Raw genomic sequence first — 15174 nt, 5'->3', positions numbered from 1 at the left:
AGATGGTGCAGGAATGGTTCGGCATTAAGCATCATGACATGTTGCAGATGGGATGGAGTTTCCATGGACCTGAGCATGGGTGAGATTCTTGGTGAGTCCAGGATGTGGCAGAATCTGAGATAGACTGGTGAAGGCATAAGGATGGACATTCTTATGATTTGAGCGTGACAGTTGGACTGATCACCCGACTAGTTCAAGTCATGAGGGCTAGCAGTGTACCAGAGAGATGTTGACATCAGGCAGGCAGGAAGGAGGACAGTTCACAGGATGGGACGACACATGATGGAGATGGTGGTTCTACATATGTTGTAGGGATGTTTGCAGTATGTGGAGGAGTCGATATCATGGACCAAGGATGAGACAGTTGTTGATGTTGATCTTGGTGGATGGATACCAGGATGGGATGTTGTCGAGGACGAAAACGATTTCAGGTGGAGGAGGATGTAAGGACCTGCGGTTCTTGGCACGCCCACCCGATGTGTGACGGCTTGACTTGACAAGCGAGCAGTTGGAAAACATGCAAAGTGCGAAGCTCTCGATCGGTGTGCGAAGTTACCATGTAAAAATGCACATGAGGAGAGGACGAGCGAAGAGTTTATAGCGTGGGGAGCGTGGGCTCAACCCACGGGCCGACCTAAAAACACAATGGAGGTCAACATACGTTTAATGGCAAGTTGCAATGCGTAGGGGCATTCAAACATGTGGAGGACGAGTTAGCTTGGGCAACTCGACTTGCCCTTCCACTCGTATTAATAAACTATGCGATGGATTCATTTGGAAAGCATTCGAACAAGCTCATTCGGTGATGTGAAGGAAGAGGAGGGCGAGGTGCAGGTTGCGAAGAAGGCGCAGGGAATAGATGCGCCCGCTCTTGGGCAAGGCACGCGGCAACACGAGTTCGTATCTTAGGTGAGAGTGCGGGTAGGAGCGCTCGTCGTTCAGACGAGGAGTGCGGGTGGAGACTTGGTGAAGTCGCCCGATGTACAAACATAACACGGTGGGAACTTTGGTGAGACTGTCGTGCGAAGGAGAAACGAGGGTGTCTTAGTGACTTGGTGGAGTCGCCCGCCCATCGTGCATGAAACAAGGTTCGGTTGAGAAGTGCGGTTGGCAGCTCGTGTGAGGGCGCACCCGCCCAGCTTGGGCAAGGAACTTTGGTTGGCACACGAAGGTGTGACAAGTTGTAAATTTGGCTAAGTATGAAACTTGGTGTTTCCCAAGTATACTTGTGAAGCTTTGTAATATTGGAAGTTGATTAATAATATATATTCAGGCAGACTCATTGTTCAGGGAGTTGCCCCTCCCTTTATACTGTGCAATTGTGTTCTTCATGTATAATTGTTGTTGATAATGAATGTGTATGGGTGTTCATTGGTATAAAGGAAACATAATAATTACTTGGTTGAGAAACACAAACTAAGTAGGACAAGTGGTTAGGCGTAGTCCATGAACATAAGTATTGGTGAAAAGAAAGTGTTCGGTGGTGCCACACCTCGCCAAGAGCGGTTGAAAGACTACCGTAGGCCTAGGGGCGTGACAATTGGCATTGAATGAGGAGGGTGGCAGGTGCAGATGCCAAGTGGGTTGTGCCACCATCCTCCACCTTTAATTCCCAGGAATGATCTGGCATGGGGAAGTTAATGGCCCTCTTCCTCGATCTGGAAAAATTTGAATTTCATTTTACTTTAATATAAAATGAAATGATATTTTAATGTCCACGAGACTAAAAATAGTCTATGGGACTATCTGTTCCCTGCTTTTCATCTTTTACAATTCAATCCTTTTCTTATTGAAATTGTTGATGAGCTAGCCCAACCTTCAAACAATCTCCTCGCTGAAAAGGCAATGCCAAGAAACCGATGCTAACATATTCCCATAACTTTCTTTGATATCTTTGAACGCATCACATAAATAAATAATATAATTATCTTTTAATAAAATATCTTCATTTTTAAAAAATATTTATATAAAAATCACATTAACAAATATTAAATCTAAACATTTCAAACCACTTAATATAATTCAGAGTTAAACTAAAATACCACACTAAATAATTCTAAATGTGTGAAATTAATATTTATTAATATAATTTTTATCTCTTTTTAAACAATATAAATCACAAAAATTTAAATTCAACAAAAATATTCAATTATTTTAACTTATACTCTTCACCTATTTTTTTAATTTTTTATATAAACTAAATTCCCATATAACACTTCTTTTAAAATTGACTTTAAAATAAATTAAAATTCCAATCAATATGGTCAAAATTCAACTTTATTTACAATATTCCCAACAATAAAATAAAGTTCAACCCTTTACGAATTTCCAACAAAATCGAGAAAAAATTCCATCGATATGATGATTAAATTTAACTTTTTCGTGTTATGCCACAATGCGCGTGAACGTCACACAGTTTTACTATATTGATACGTCCGGAGGTTCTTTAAGGTTTACTGGACATATTTTCTACTATGTTGAATTTCCAACAAAATCGAGAAAAAAATCCATCGATGTGATGATTAACTTTAACTTTTTCGGGTGATGCCACAATGCGCGTGAAAGGCAACACGAAAGGCAACACACTTTTACGATAATGATACTTCCGGAGGTTTTTTAAGGTTTACTGGACATATTTTCTACTTTAATTTGCTTAGAATTGGATGGGTAGAGATTGATTGGAATGGTATTATTCATAATGTTACTGCATTAATTCTAGAAACAAAATCTAATTTTAGCCCAAAAATATCAAAATTTGAACCAAAAAACTAAACTATAATGATTACTTAAAGCTTACACAACACCAATTTATACTACTTGTTTTTAGTGTTACTTTTTGAAGTTTTTTGTCGAATTTTTCTAAAATTCAACATGAATTTATTGAAATCACAAATTTTATTACACAAAGTCAATCAACGATTTGCTTTTAGTGTTATTTTTTGAAGTTTGTCAGGTTTAATTTCTCTAAAATCCAGCAGGTATTTATTGAAATCACAAGTTTGATGAGTAAGACTGCACAATCAAAGTGCCCTAGGTTTGGATTTTTCAGGATGCTGAATCCATATATACACTCAAAAACCACTTTAAATAAATAACACAACTCAATATTTCACCTCAATTTTCTCAAATTTTTTCAACAAATTCTGACCGCAGAAAATCCAAAATATCGCACTAAAAAAATCTACCAATTCATCACTTAAAAGACCACTCCCAATTCATCCTTTTAGACGGCGGAGGGCGGCAGAAAATCCAAAACGTCACACTAAAGAAAACTCCCGATTCATCCCTTAAAAAGGCCACTCCCAATTCATCCTTTTAGACGGCGGAGCTAGCCAGTGGGCGAGAACAATTCGGAATTCGGAATGACTGATTCAAGTGGCGGTCTGCATCACCCCGGATGCGACAATTCAGGTTACAATCAGCGTCCAAATTATCTGTTCTACTACGTTTGGTGGTGGTCAGTGGTCACTATCTACGCGGAATTGGGATTTGCAGCACCTACCAATAAAAAGAAGTCTCTGCTGTGCGTTCTACTCCTCCACAGTCCACATGGAGATTTCTTTCACGGTGTTCTGCACCTGAATTCCTAGTGAAAATTTTTATGTTCAGTGTACAAAATGAAGGTTTGAGTCATTGGGTTTCAGTTTTGAGTTGTGAGAGTCTGAAAATCATCATTTGATCGAATGGCTTCGTCTTTGGTGAACCAGTCACTTGCGGGTGCTGTACCGACCGAGCTGCTGGCAATCATTCAACATGTATTAAAGAAGAGCTTCGCCTGCAAGGGCGCCTGCAAACGCCTCCAAAAAACTTTGGAAGGAATGATACCTACACTGGCTGACGGCTTTAATAATGGTATAGAGTTGTCACAACATAATCAGAGGCTGCTCAGCGAATTCTATCAGAAGCTCCAGAAGGGTATTGAGCTGGTTGAAAATTGTTCCAAGGTTAACCGCGTCAATATCTACAGAAGCTATAGATATGCAAGGAAAATTGAAGATTTGGACTTGTATATTGTCAGGTTCACTCAAACCCAAGGTTGGGCACATATCTGTTCTGAATTGCATCGTGTGAGATTACATCAGGATTTGTTTGAGCACAAAATGGAGGATAAGCTTGAGAAGATTGAGCACAAAATTGAAACAATAAGGGAAGAATCTGAGATTAAGTTTATCAAAGATCATATGGATCAGTTGCAAATTGGTCTCCCAGAATTATCCCACTTTCAAGTTGGTTTGAACAGTTTGGTTCATGAAGTGAAGAAACGCCTCTTGTGTAATGATGTTCCCCTGCTCGGAGTGAAAGGCATGGGCGGTAGTGGCAAGACCACATTAGCAACAGCTCTTTGCAATGACAAAGAAGTCAAAGGTGAGAGGATTTATATTGAATTAATCCTTAAACTTGCATAGACAGTCCCCCATAGAGATAATGGGACAGTATGGCAATATTTTGTTCTTATGTTGCTCTAAGATCTAGGTTCTGTATTAGTATATTTCATAAGTTGATGAAATTATCTGTTGCAAATAGTTGCTCGAGTGTATAGTTGGAATCAACTATGTGAGATTTCATTGTTCAGGTACCAAAGGATAGAGTCTTCAGACATACCAGTAGGACACACACAGGCAGAATAAAAGGGTTTCAGCTTACACCTTCCCGTTTCAAGCAACTTTTCTAGGTCTTTTAGGCATGGAAGAGTGTCTCAGGACACCAGGGGTGCTAATAGTGAAATAATAAATGGTTAGATTTTGATTGTTGAAATTTCATAAACAGCTGGTGTATGCTTCAGCCACAGTGAAAACAGGGGTGTCTATTTTCCTATTAAGCAGGGAGTTATGTTGACCCCTGAATTTAGCCAACTCACAATCCAAAAGTAATATACATAGTTTCTGAATTGGCCCTTTTTCGTGAGGGCAAACTCGCCCAAGTCAAGTGATGAAAGAGGATCCAATCCTCAATCTGACTGTCCTGGGTAAATCTGCAGAAAGTGAGTACTGTTTAGTTTATTGAATTGTGTTTCTGCTTTAGCATGCCCTTCTTTCACCAATGAATCTTTCTCTAAAGTTTCACCTGTTTCTTTATTTGGTGCGTCACACCTGTATCTCAATTGAAAGTTTTGAGTTTTACTACAAAATCATTTTCACTGATTGATTTTATATATTTCTATTCTTGGTTTACAGATCATTTTAGAGGGAGGATTTTTTTTGAGACTGTTTCTCAGTGCCCAAATATTGAGAAACTTCTGGACAGAATGTGGGACAAGGTTGTTGGCGGGCAAAAACCTGATTTTAATAACATCCAAGATGCACGTATACAATTGCAGCAAAGGCTTCGTCAAACTGAACCTCAGCCAACTTTCGTGGTGCTGGATGATGTCTGGGAAATTGAGCACCTTGACAAACTGTTGTTTGAAGGAAAAGGGTTCAAGACACTCGTTACAACAAGAAACAACATTGTTGTTAAATCTGATTACCGATATGACCTACCTTGTTTAAGAGAGCCAGATGCCGTGTCCCTTTTCTGCCATTCAGCATTTGATCAACCGTACATTCCAGAAATAGCAGATGACAACCTAGTCAAAGAGGTACTTCTTGTAAAACCCATAGTAAGAAAAGTAACATCAACAATTGTACAGCAATAGCAAAATGCATCAGAGATTTTTGCCCTGGAAACAAACTTTTAAAAATACATTTTATTCAGTTTGGGCAATCTGCTAAGCTAGCCAAAGGCACTTTACAATGGAGTTCTTTAAGTCTTTAAATAGGTTTTATCACATGCTGATACCATGTGCAAGTACCATGGGTTACCTAATTCATGGGTTAATAAATCACGACCTAATTCATGGGCTAAGAAGTCACCAATGGTAAACCCATCAATGATTGAGTCAAGATTAACCCAACGTTTCCACATTTAAACTTGGCTTTCTATAACCACCAATTCCTCTCAAAGTTTATTAACCAGGCTTTTAGGAACACAACATGCCCCAGTGGTGATTCATCAAACCAGGGGTACGCATGCCAAAAGAGATCTTACTCTTGCTAGAGAGTCTAGGTTTGCCTTGCTTTGATATAAATATAAAACCAATCTGGCCAAGCCAACCAAAGAATAGGCTGATCAAGGCACTTTAAATGCAGTTCTTTCAGCATTTAAACATGCTTCATCATAAACTACAAATGGTAAACCCATTAATTACTCAACCAAGATTAACCCAACACTTCTTCCTTCTACTTTAATGTGATGCAACATAATTCTTATTCTTAATGTAGTAGAATGACAATTAAACGGGTTTGGAATTGAAGATTATCCTCTGCAAAAATAGGGTGTTAAAGATGCTAACTAATTGGCAACACTTCCATTACAGATAATAGCAGAGTGCAAAGGATTGCCACTCGCTCTTAAGGTGATTGGAAGGTCTTTACATGGTCAACCTCCTGAAGCATGGATCACTGCGAAGGACAAACTTTCTCGAGGAAAAACAATTTCTGAATATCACAAAACAGCACTTCTGAAACGCATGGCAACAAGCATAGATACCTTGGACAAAAAAGTCCGAGAATGCTTTTTGGACATGGGAATATTTCCAGAGGCCAGAAAATTCTCTGCTGATCCATTGTTAAACTTGGGGGTTTATGTTCATAAGTTAAAATGGGCAGCTGCTTTCACAATCTTAATGGAACTTGTGAGTCGAAATCTTGTGACTCCGGTGAACAATCAAAAGTAAGCCATTCACACATTTGTTTTGCCTTTGCTTGCCCTTGCTTAACTTTTTTGGGGCATTTGGACTTGTTTGTGACACAGGAGGTTTATTCAAAGCTTTTTTCAAAAATGACAAATTCAAAATCTATGATTGGATGAACTGGTTTAAAGCAGAACTATGAAATAGATATACCAATAAAGCTAGTCACTGACTGCCTATTACCTGTTTGATAGGAGAGAAGTGGATCTTTTGTTGAGCATTGATTAAATAATTCTTTTAGCTGACATAACAACTTTAATTCACTATTCAGAGGTACCATGGTGAACTCCTATGGTAGCAGCCACGAGCTTTCCTTTATTCAGCATGATATTCTGCGAGACTTAGCTATGTATTTGACCAGGCAGGGGCCTATAAATAAACGCAAAAGGCTTTTTATGCCTCAGAAAGCAGACTCTATTCCCAAAAAGTGGAAAAAGGCTGCAAAGTGTACATTTGATGCTGAGATTGTTTCCTTCCACACAGGTTTGGTGCATATTTCTTTCTCCTCTCCTAGTCATTTCTGACCATTTTTCAATATTGAATTGTCTCACTTGATCAAAAGCTTGCAGTCTCTTACATTCTACCTGCACATAATTTGTTTCTGAATGTGTTGATTTCTGCATTATTGTATGTCAAGGTCCAATGGAGGAGAAGGATTGGTGTCATATGAACTTTCCAAATGCCAAGGCTCTTATCTTAAACTTTTCTGCAAGTGAATACTTTCTTCCACCATTTATGCAATCAATGCATAAATTAAAGGTTCTGATAATTGTCAATCACAATTTTAAGCGTGCTACACTCCAAGGCATATCAGTCTTGTCTTCATTAACTCGGCTAAAAGTTGTTCAGTTAGAGAGAGTAATTCTTCCTCCCCTTCAAAAATACTTTCAATCCTAGCAAAAATTATAGAAGTTATCGTTGATTCTATGTGAGGGTTGTGGAAATATGACCAGATTATATAGAGGGTTGTGTTTGGAGTTCCCCAGTCTTCTCGAGTTCATTATTGATCATTGTAGCAATTTGGAGGAACTGCCTTCAAGTATATATAATATGACTTCCCTTCAACGGTTGTCTGTCACAAACTGCCATGATCTTCATAAGTTATCCAATGATATAGGAGATCTCAGCTCACTGAAAATGCTCAAATTGTACGCATGTCCAAGTTTAGAAGAACTACCATATTCAGTTTGTAAACTTAGACAACTACAGTCCCTTGATATTTCGCTGTGTGGGCGCCTAAAACAGTTCCCAAATCAATTGGGGCAATTATCTAGCTTAAAAGAACTTGATATGAGGGAGTGTTCTCGTGTGAAGCAACTTCCAAAATCGGCTAGGGACTTGAGGTCTCTGGTGCATGTCATCTGTGATGAACAGATTGAGCATCAATGGTTAGATATCAAGGCCTCTGGCATTTCTGGTCTCCGGGTGGAAGTTGCAGAAGAACACTTCCATTTAGATTGGCTTGACGATTGATTCATTGATCAAGTTTATGAAAACACTTAGAACAGTTCTCCATTAAAGAGAACTGTTATGTCTGAGCCTTGAGCTTTGCTAGTTCAACATTGGAAGAAAATAAAGTTTCAGCATAATAAGTCAATGGGGCGCCGGGCACAGTTTGTAAAATATGTACTCAGCGAGGAGGTCCAGGAGGGATGTTCATGTCAACCCTACAAGGCTATTTACAATGAATAACAGAGACAATTTATTGAGTGTGGGAAAGCACTATCCTGAGGCATTAGAATTTTGTCAACTGATGTAAAGTAAGTTATAAAGTATAAATTTTGTACATAATTGTTTTCTTGTCTTATCGTGTTTACAGCATGTAATATGAACAACCTTTTCCAGGTTGAGTAAGGCTAGCACACTTCTTATTGCAAATACTGATCTAAACAATGCCTTTTTATCATGTCTTACTCTTGTTTGGTTTTTTCCCCTGTGTCATTGCACTGAGTCAACTAAATTCATTAATGTGGCTTTGAGGTGGGTAGCTCTTCACAAAGCAAAAGCGACATGATTTTAACATTTAACCGTCAAAGGGGAAACAAGGCTATGTAAAACATTTACGAAGAGAGGCCTGCTAGGACTCAAAATTTACAAGATGAGGAACAAAGTACATGCATCAAGGCAGGCACACTAAAGGCATTATCAATGGAGGTGAAACTGTTAAGCATGTCTTGTGCATATGTTTCAAATTTATTGATCCCATATAACTGATTGGCCTTCTTTCCATTTCATCTCTCTTATTCTCTCATACCATTGTCCCATTTATGCTAGCAGCTATGCATAATACACAGACTTTCAAAAACTAGAAAGACGTTTTACATCATTGTACGTGACTCAAATATCTATAGTTCACTCATTTCAGTAGAAGTATCAAATCAATCTCTTTCCTCGCCCTCCTCTGTGTGGTGACCTCTTTCCTCACCGTAACAAGAAAAAGTAGAGGAAATAACCCTCAAGGATCAGGTCGTGGTAATAACTTCTAAAATGACAGATTCTCTTCGTCCACTTTATTGCCTTATTTTGCGCATTCCATTGCCTAGGAATGAAGGAAGACAGGTAAGGATTGGAACTAATCACCCGTTGTTCTAACCATTTCCTTTTTCACACTTCAATAGAAAATGATACTAGATAGAGGGCTCCACATGATCTTGAAAGCAGTTTTCAGCAATGAACCATGGTTAATTCTGTTTGAGTGAACTGGAACCATACACATCATCATGTATGATGAAACCCCTTTGCTTCTGGTTCGGAACTCTTCGGTCTCAGTAGTTGAAATCTTGTTTTGAATATCAACTACTGAGACAAAATAAAAAGAAATATAAAATTTTAAAAGGTTTTGCATCATATCACCGAGGAAATGTTCGAGCACCACCTAAGCCCAATTTTTGGAGGATATAGTAGTTGTGGACAAACTAAAAGGGGAAAATAGCAATATTAAAATGCACAATCTCTGAATGATTCAGCTAGATGCAAAAAATCTGGTGTTGATATTTTGACGACCAAAGATCTTTACAGTGTCTGGAACATTCAGCAGGATATTAAGTCCTCTGTCACCTTCCCTTCCCCTTCCATAAATTATAACCATAGAACAGGGAAACATTTTCATACTTGGCAACTAACAGATCAATAGAAGTTTGAATAAAATGCACAAGTGTAATTAATAAAACGCTGAGAATTTTAGAAAGATGGATTAACGCATTGCATGGCATCCAAATAGTTATGTTGAATTAGGCAGATATCATTCATATACAGTTTGCACATATTTCCATATCAGAAATAGAATTCAAATGCAGATTTGTGAACAGAGATAGAACACTGGTCTTTTAACCGAAGATAATCCAAGAAACTAGATGTGTACCAGCATTTTTCAACCCAACTGTAGGCATCTAGTGCAAATGCCACTCCCAAGCCAGGGTGACGCCACCAGGATAAAGGAACCAAGCTATGGTTTCCTATCTTGCTCAATCGATCCATCGGCTCTCATGGCTAGCCAATCTGTTCATTCCAGAGCATCCCTGCACATCCAACCATCAAAAAGTGATGATACTCTCTTCCGCTGCCCTACACAATCCCTTTCTGTGCTCATTGCCCTACACAGTCCCTTTCTTTGCTCAAGAGTCCCTCGGGTTATTCTTCTCTTTGTTCTTCAATGTCGGCAAAATGAGCCCAAATATGCTGAATATTTTATAGGAATAGCCTAGAAGAATAACACTTGGCTGTTAACTGTCCAAATGAAAAGCAAATACACAGTGGGTGAAAAAATCCTACTGCAACCATCTATCTCTTCCCCAAGTTTTGCAATTCCCCTTTCATTGCTAGTTTGGTCAATTTCCAGATTTTGTTCTTCAGTATTGCAATTCCCGTTTCATTGCTAGTTTGGTCAATTTCCAGATTTTGTTCTTCAGTAGCCGTGGAGAATGCTACTGGAGGAATGAAGCACATCAACATTGGAATGATATATTATCCCTGGAATGGGGAAACTCCTATTTCCAACTCTATAGAAAAGTAAATGCGCTCTCACATGCGAGGTAAATAGCGCTCGCCCTCTCTCTCCACCCTGCTATCTCGATTCACGTGCTGTCATTCAGAGGGGCGAGCGCTATTTGCCTCGCATGTCAGAGCGCATTTACTTTTCTATAGAGTTGGAAATAGGAATAGCCCTTGAATGGCATGAATGGTTCATCCCAAAAAAAAGAGGAAACAAAATGTCACATGGGAGGATTGCCCACACATATCTCATTCAGTGTACCCAATACCACACCATAACTATTGAAGGTAGAAATTTGCCACTAACCACCACATGTATTTAATCAGTAGCCTAGTCAATGGTGGTGGATGGACATTAAAGGGATGAGTTTCTGGATTGACCCTCTATAGAATCAACAGCATTTCTCGTGTTTTTTTAAGTCATCTTGGATCATTATTATTATATTTTTGCATTAATATTTACATAGTTTGAGTTTACTATGGCAAATTTATTATATAATTTAGGTCATTTACTAGTAAGGCCTTTGTCTTGAACTTTACACTAAAAATCCATACAAACATATGTATACATCATTTACACACATAATCAAGTTGGTCCATGTAAGCACGCGGTGAGATATTTTTTAGGGTTTTAAGGTGATACAACAACACGGCCTAAAGCCATTACAACTATATATTTGATATGAACTCAACATGTCATTTGTAGGAATTGAACCTAGGTGGAGAAGATAACAAATTCTTCCTAACCACCTATGATAAACCCAATTGACAAAATTTATTTTAAATTTACCACCAAATATTTTATTTTTCCTTTAACAATGGACAAGGCCCAGGATCAAACATTCTAGTTGCCACTATAATACCAAGAGTATATCCAACAATTCGAAGACTAAATATACCAATAATCTATGACTTAACAAAAGCTAAAATATCTCAACTCCATTATAGTAGACTCTATCCCAATAAACATTTGCTCATTAAACATTATAAAAAAATTCATCTATAAAAAAAAATAAAAATTGAAATGGAGTAAATAAGATAAAAATCCATTTACCCCACCGAAACTAAACCCGCCAATTAAATTACAATATTAAATATTCCAAAAGTCCCCCAAGTCATGAAGTCTCAAAGACAACCCACTAACGGAAATAAAATATATCCAACAAAAGGATATCGAAGGGAAATGTTGAATATGATAGCCATAAGGCCCACGTATAACCCATCGCTCTATGAATGTTCAAGAGCAAGTTAGATTTCGCAAACATTTATTGATCGGGTTAAATGGCTATAAGCACTTGTGACGGAATTTAGAACCCAATCAATTTTATCTCGATGGTAATGATTTAGTTAATTAAAAATAATGGAAAATATATTTAAAAAATATAGTATTTAGGTTGGTTGTTTGAATGAGTTAGCTTATGGGCTGTAAAATACACAGTGATGGGGTATTTTGTTAAGTCATTTTGTGATGTGAAATTTATCAGTTCAAAATTTTGTGGGCAAAAATTTAGTCATCTTAAGGGTTGGTGTGGCCTACGCTAGGTGTGATCCCCAAGTGATTTTGACGGCTTAGATGTCCATGTGTCAGGACCCCGAGACGAGGAGGACGCATCACGTACGTGCGATGGGCGCCCGAGTCGGTTTTATGAGACGGGTGAGTTACCTTCGGTTATGTGCAACGAGTCGACTTATGTGACGACTGCACAAGTTCGGTTAAAGGCGACGAGCTGGTGCGTTCGATTAAACACACCCTAGCGAGTTGTGCAATGGTGCGACGAGCTACTTGGAGAGTCGAAAAACTGAGAAATGGAAATTCGGCTAAATATGGGCGCACGTGTAACGAGTTTATAGGAGAGTCGAAAAATCGACGAGTTGGGCCAACGGATGGAGGTGGACGCCCTGGGCAGGACGACATGCAGAAACAGAGCCGAGTTGGTTGGCTGACGTGTTGATTGGGAAAATGGTGGACGATTTGGCCGACCCCACCTAAACATGGACGACGCATATAAGAAGGCGGAGGACGAGTTGGAAGGAGAGAACAATCCATCCAAGCGAACAAGTAGCTAAGAGCATTTGTGACTTAGCAAAGAGTGAAGAGATTGGGCTTAGATGGACAGACGGGTCGAAGTGCCGAGCCGGGTTTGAAGGAAACGAAAGGCGAGTTGCAGGTTTGGGCGAATGTGCACGAAGACGAGTTGTGGCAGCGAACTGGCGGATGAGTTTTGGTGAACGAAGGCGCGAGTAGGAAACAGGCCAATGACGACTTGAGCTACGGTGGGCGCAGTCGCATGACGGTGCGACCCGACTCGGTTAGGCGGGTTTGCACGGGTGAACAAAACTTAGGTGTGACAGCGAGTTGCGAGTTAAGTGTGCGAGCGGTTTTGAACGTGGAAGGTGACCCGACCCAGTAAGGTGGGCGCCTCTGCACGATGCGACGGGCAATTCTGAACAGGGCGACTCAACCCGGTGAGGTGGGTGGTCCTGCACAGTGCGATGGTCAACACGACACGGAGGTGGGCGGCCCTGAACGAAGAGTTAGCAGATGGGCACTGCTAAACGAGGGTGACCCGACCCGGCGAGGTGGGCGACCCGACACGAGCAGGAAAACTGTGGAATTTTTGAAAGAAGCTTTGCTGAGGTGAAATTTGGTGTTTCCAGCAAAAGCTTGGTTTGTACTTCTATTTGTAAAACATTGAATTATTATTATTGGGCAGGCTCTATAATATGGGAGTTGCCCCTCCCATTTAAAAGAAAGTATTTCCGTTGTGCATTCATATGATGATATGATGATGATGTAAATGTTATTTCTACTGTGTAATGATAATGCTTAGTAGAATTGAAGAAAATAACTAAGTGTTGAATGGTTAGGCGTATTCTGTATCCATAAGTATTGGTGAAAAGAAAGTGGCACCTACCTATGTGCAGTTGAAAGACGACCGCCAAGATAAGGGCGTGACAGTTGGTATCAGAGGTGATTTGGAAAGTGAAGTAAGACAGATACTTCGTGAAAATGATATCTTTTGGTAGCAGTTGGTATTGGGTTTTGAAGCTTGATGACCGTTGAGGGTAAAGCAGGTATTGAAGACTTGCCGAACGGATGAAGATGGTTGAAAGAGCATTTCAAAAACTTGAAGACATGACAGATTATTGGAAAGACGAAACGCAGAAACGCTATGAAGCTCTTGTGCAAGAGTGGGAACTCTTGATACACATGGGGGACAAGATAGTGGACATGCGGAAGGACTTGGGTAATCTTCATGGAAGGACTGTTGAACTTGATGAACTTGATGAGAAGATACGACAGGGTGATCGAAGACTCCAAGAACTCATGGATGAACGAGTTTGACTAAGGGAGAAGAGCACTGTGTTGTAGGCAAAAGTCAAGGAACTTGAGGATGAAATCAAGGACTTTCTTCTTTGAAAGCTTGTTGTTATAGAGCAGGATGAGCTTGATTACATTGACAGACTTAGAGGCTATCACTGAGCCATGAAGGAAGACGTTCAGATGATTGAGTCACTTCGAGTAGAAGAATTTAATGTATGCCAAGTAGGTGCACTTGAGAAGAATGTGATGGAGGAAAAGCTTGATGGAGCTCAAGCTAAGCCAGGATCGAGTTGCTTAGATGAACCAAACAGGGAGCTGAAGTACCTTAAGAAGGAAGTCAGGTCAAAACATAAGACGAAAGACTCTTCTGAGGTCGAGTTATTGAAGAAGGTTGCAAAGATAAGACGCAAGGCAAATCCTAGAGAGGATGGTGATGCCTTAAGGTTGAGTTTTGTGCAAGTAACCGTGCATGGCAAGAAGTTTGTTGCATTGGTTGACACAGGGGCTACTGATAGCTTCCTCAGCAAGAAAGCAACAACATCTTTTAGGAAGAAAGTTGAAGTGGGGAAAGAGTCAAGTGCTTTCAAAGCAATAAACTCTGCCATGAAAGTTGTGACAAGTGTTTTGAAGGACACTCAAGTAAGATTGGATTCATGGTTTGGAAAGTTGGACTTGAGAGTGATCGACATGGATGATCATACTATGGTGTTGGAGTAGGATTTTTTTAAAGTTGCACAAGCCATACCGATCATGGACCGAGATATTCTCTTGATTACAGCTGGAGGACAAACTATGATGGTTTTGATGATAGGAGGAGTTGCTTGGGATATAGACCAAGAATTGCTTCGATGACTTTATATCCAAAGGATACGAATGTGAAGCATGATTATGTGGAGCAAAGGGAACTTGGATAAATGACTCAAACAACAAAGGAAAGGAAGATAGTTGACTTTGTTGCAAGATCTAGAAGGAAAGATGAAGGTTGAAAGGCAGTTTCACACATCTTGAGACAATTGACAAGTGCATCTTCTATAGAGGAACTTCACCATGGAGTTGCTGATGAAGGAAGTTCGAGCACTTCTTCTAAGGCAGTGGTTGGCAAAGGTTATGTAGGTAGAGATCCGGCTAG

At 39.6% G+C, this 15174-nt stretch overlaps 1 protein-coding gene across 1 annotated transcript; it reads left to right on the top strand.

The window, feature by feature from the left end:
- The first annotated feature begins 3328 nt into the window (after positions 1-3328).
- On the top strand, positions 3329-7760 carry LOC149261311 (putative disease resistance protein At5g04720). The gene is made up of 5 exons (XM_089422000.1): positions 3329-4365; positions 5175-5578; positions 6356-6711; positions 7002-7213; positions 7368-7760. Exons 1-5 carry the CDS (start codon positions 3684-3686, stop codon positions 7625-7627), a joined length of 1914 nt encoding a protein of 637 aa, XP_089278126.1. The 5' UTR covers positions 3329-3683; the 3' UTR covers positions 7628-7760.
- The last annotated feature ends 7414 nt before the right edge of the window (positions 7761-15174 follow it).

This window comes from Pinus tabuliformis, chromosome 6, assembly GCF_031772625.1.
Source record: "Pinus tabuliformis cultivar Carrire ecotype Pingquan chromosome 6, CPIR1, whole genome shotgun sequence".
NCBI lineage: Eukaryota > Viridiplantae > Streptophyta > Pinopsida > Pinales > Pinaceae > Pinus > Pinus tabuliformis.
Note: the sequence above shows the minus strand (reverse complement) of the source record. Positions and strands in the feature narration are given on the sequence as shown.

Bases quoted from the DNA above. Each gene is read 5' to 3' on its own strand.
- LOC149261311 (XM_089422000.1), top strand. From the start codon at position 3,684: ATGGCTTCGTCTTTGGTGAACCAGTCACTTGCGGGTGCTGTACCGACC. The intron at 4,366-5,174 runs GTGAGAGGATTT...CTTGGTTTACAG, and splicing joins CAATGACAAAGAAGTCAAAG to ATCATTTTAGAGGGAGGATT. The intron at 5,579-6,355 runs GTACTTCTTGTA...CTTCCATTACAG, and splicing joins ATGACAACCTAGTCAAAGAG to ATAATAGCAGAGTGCAAAGG.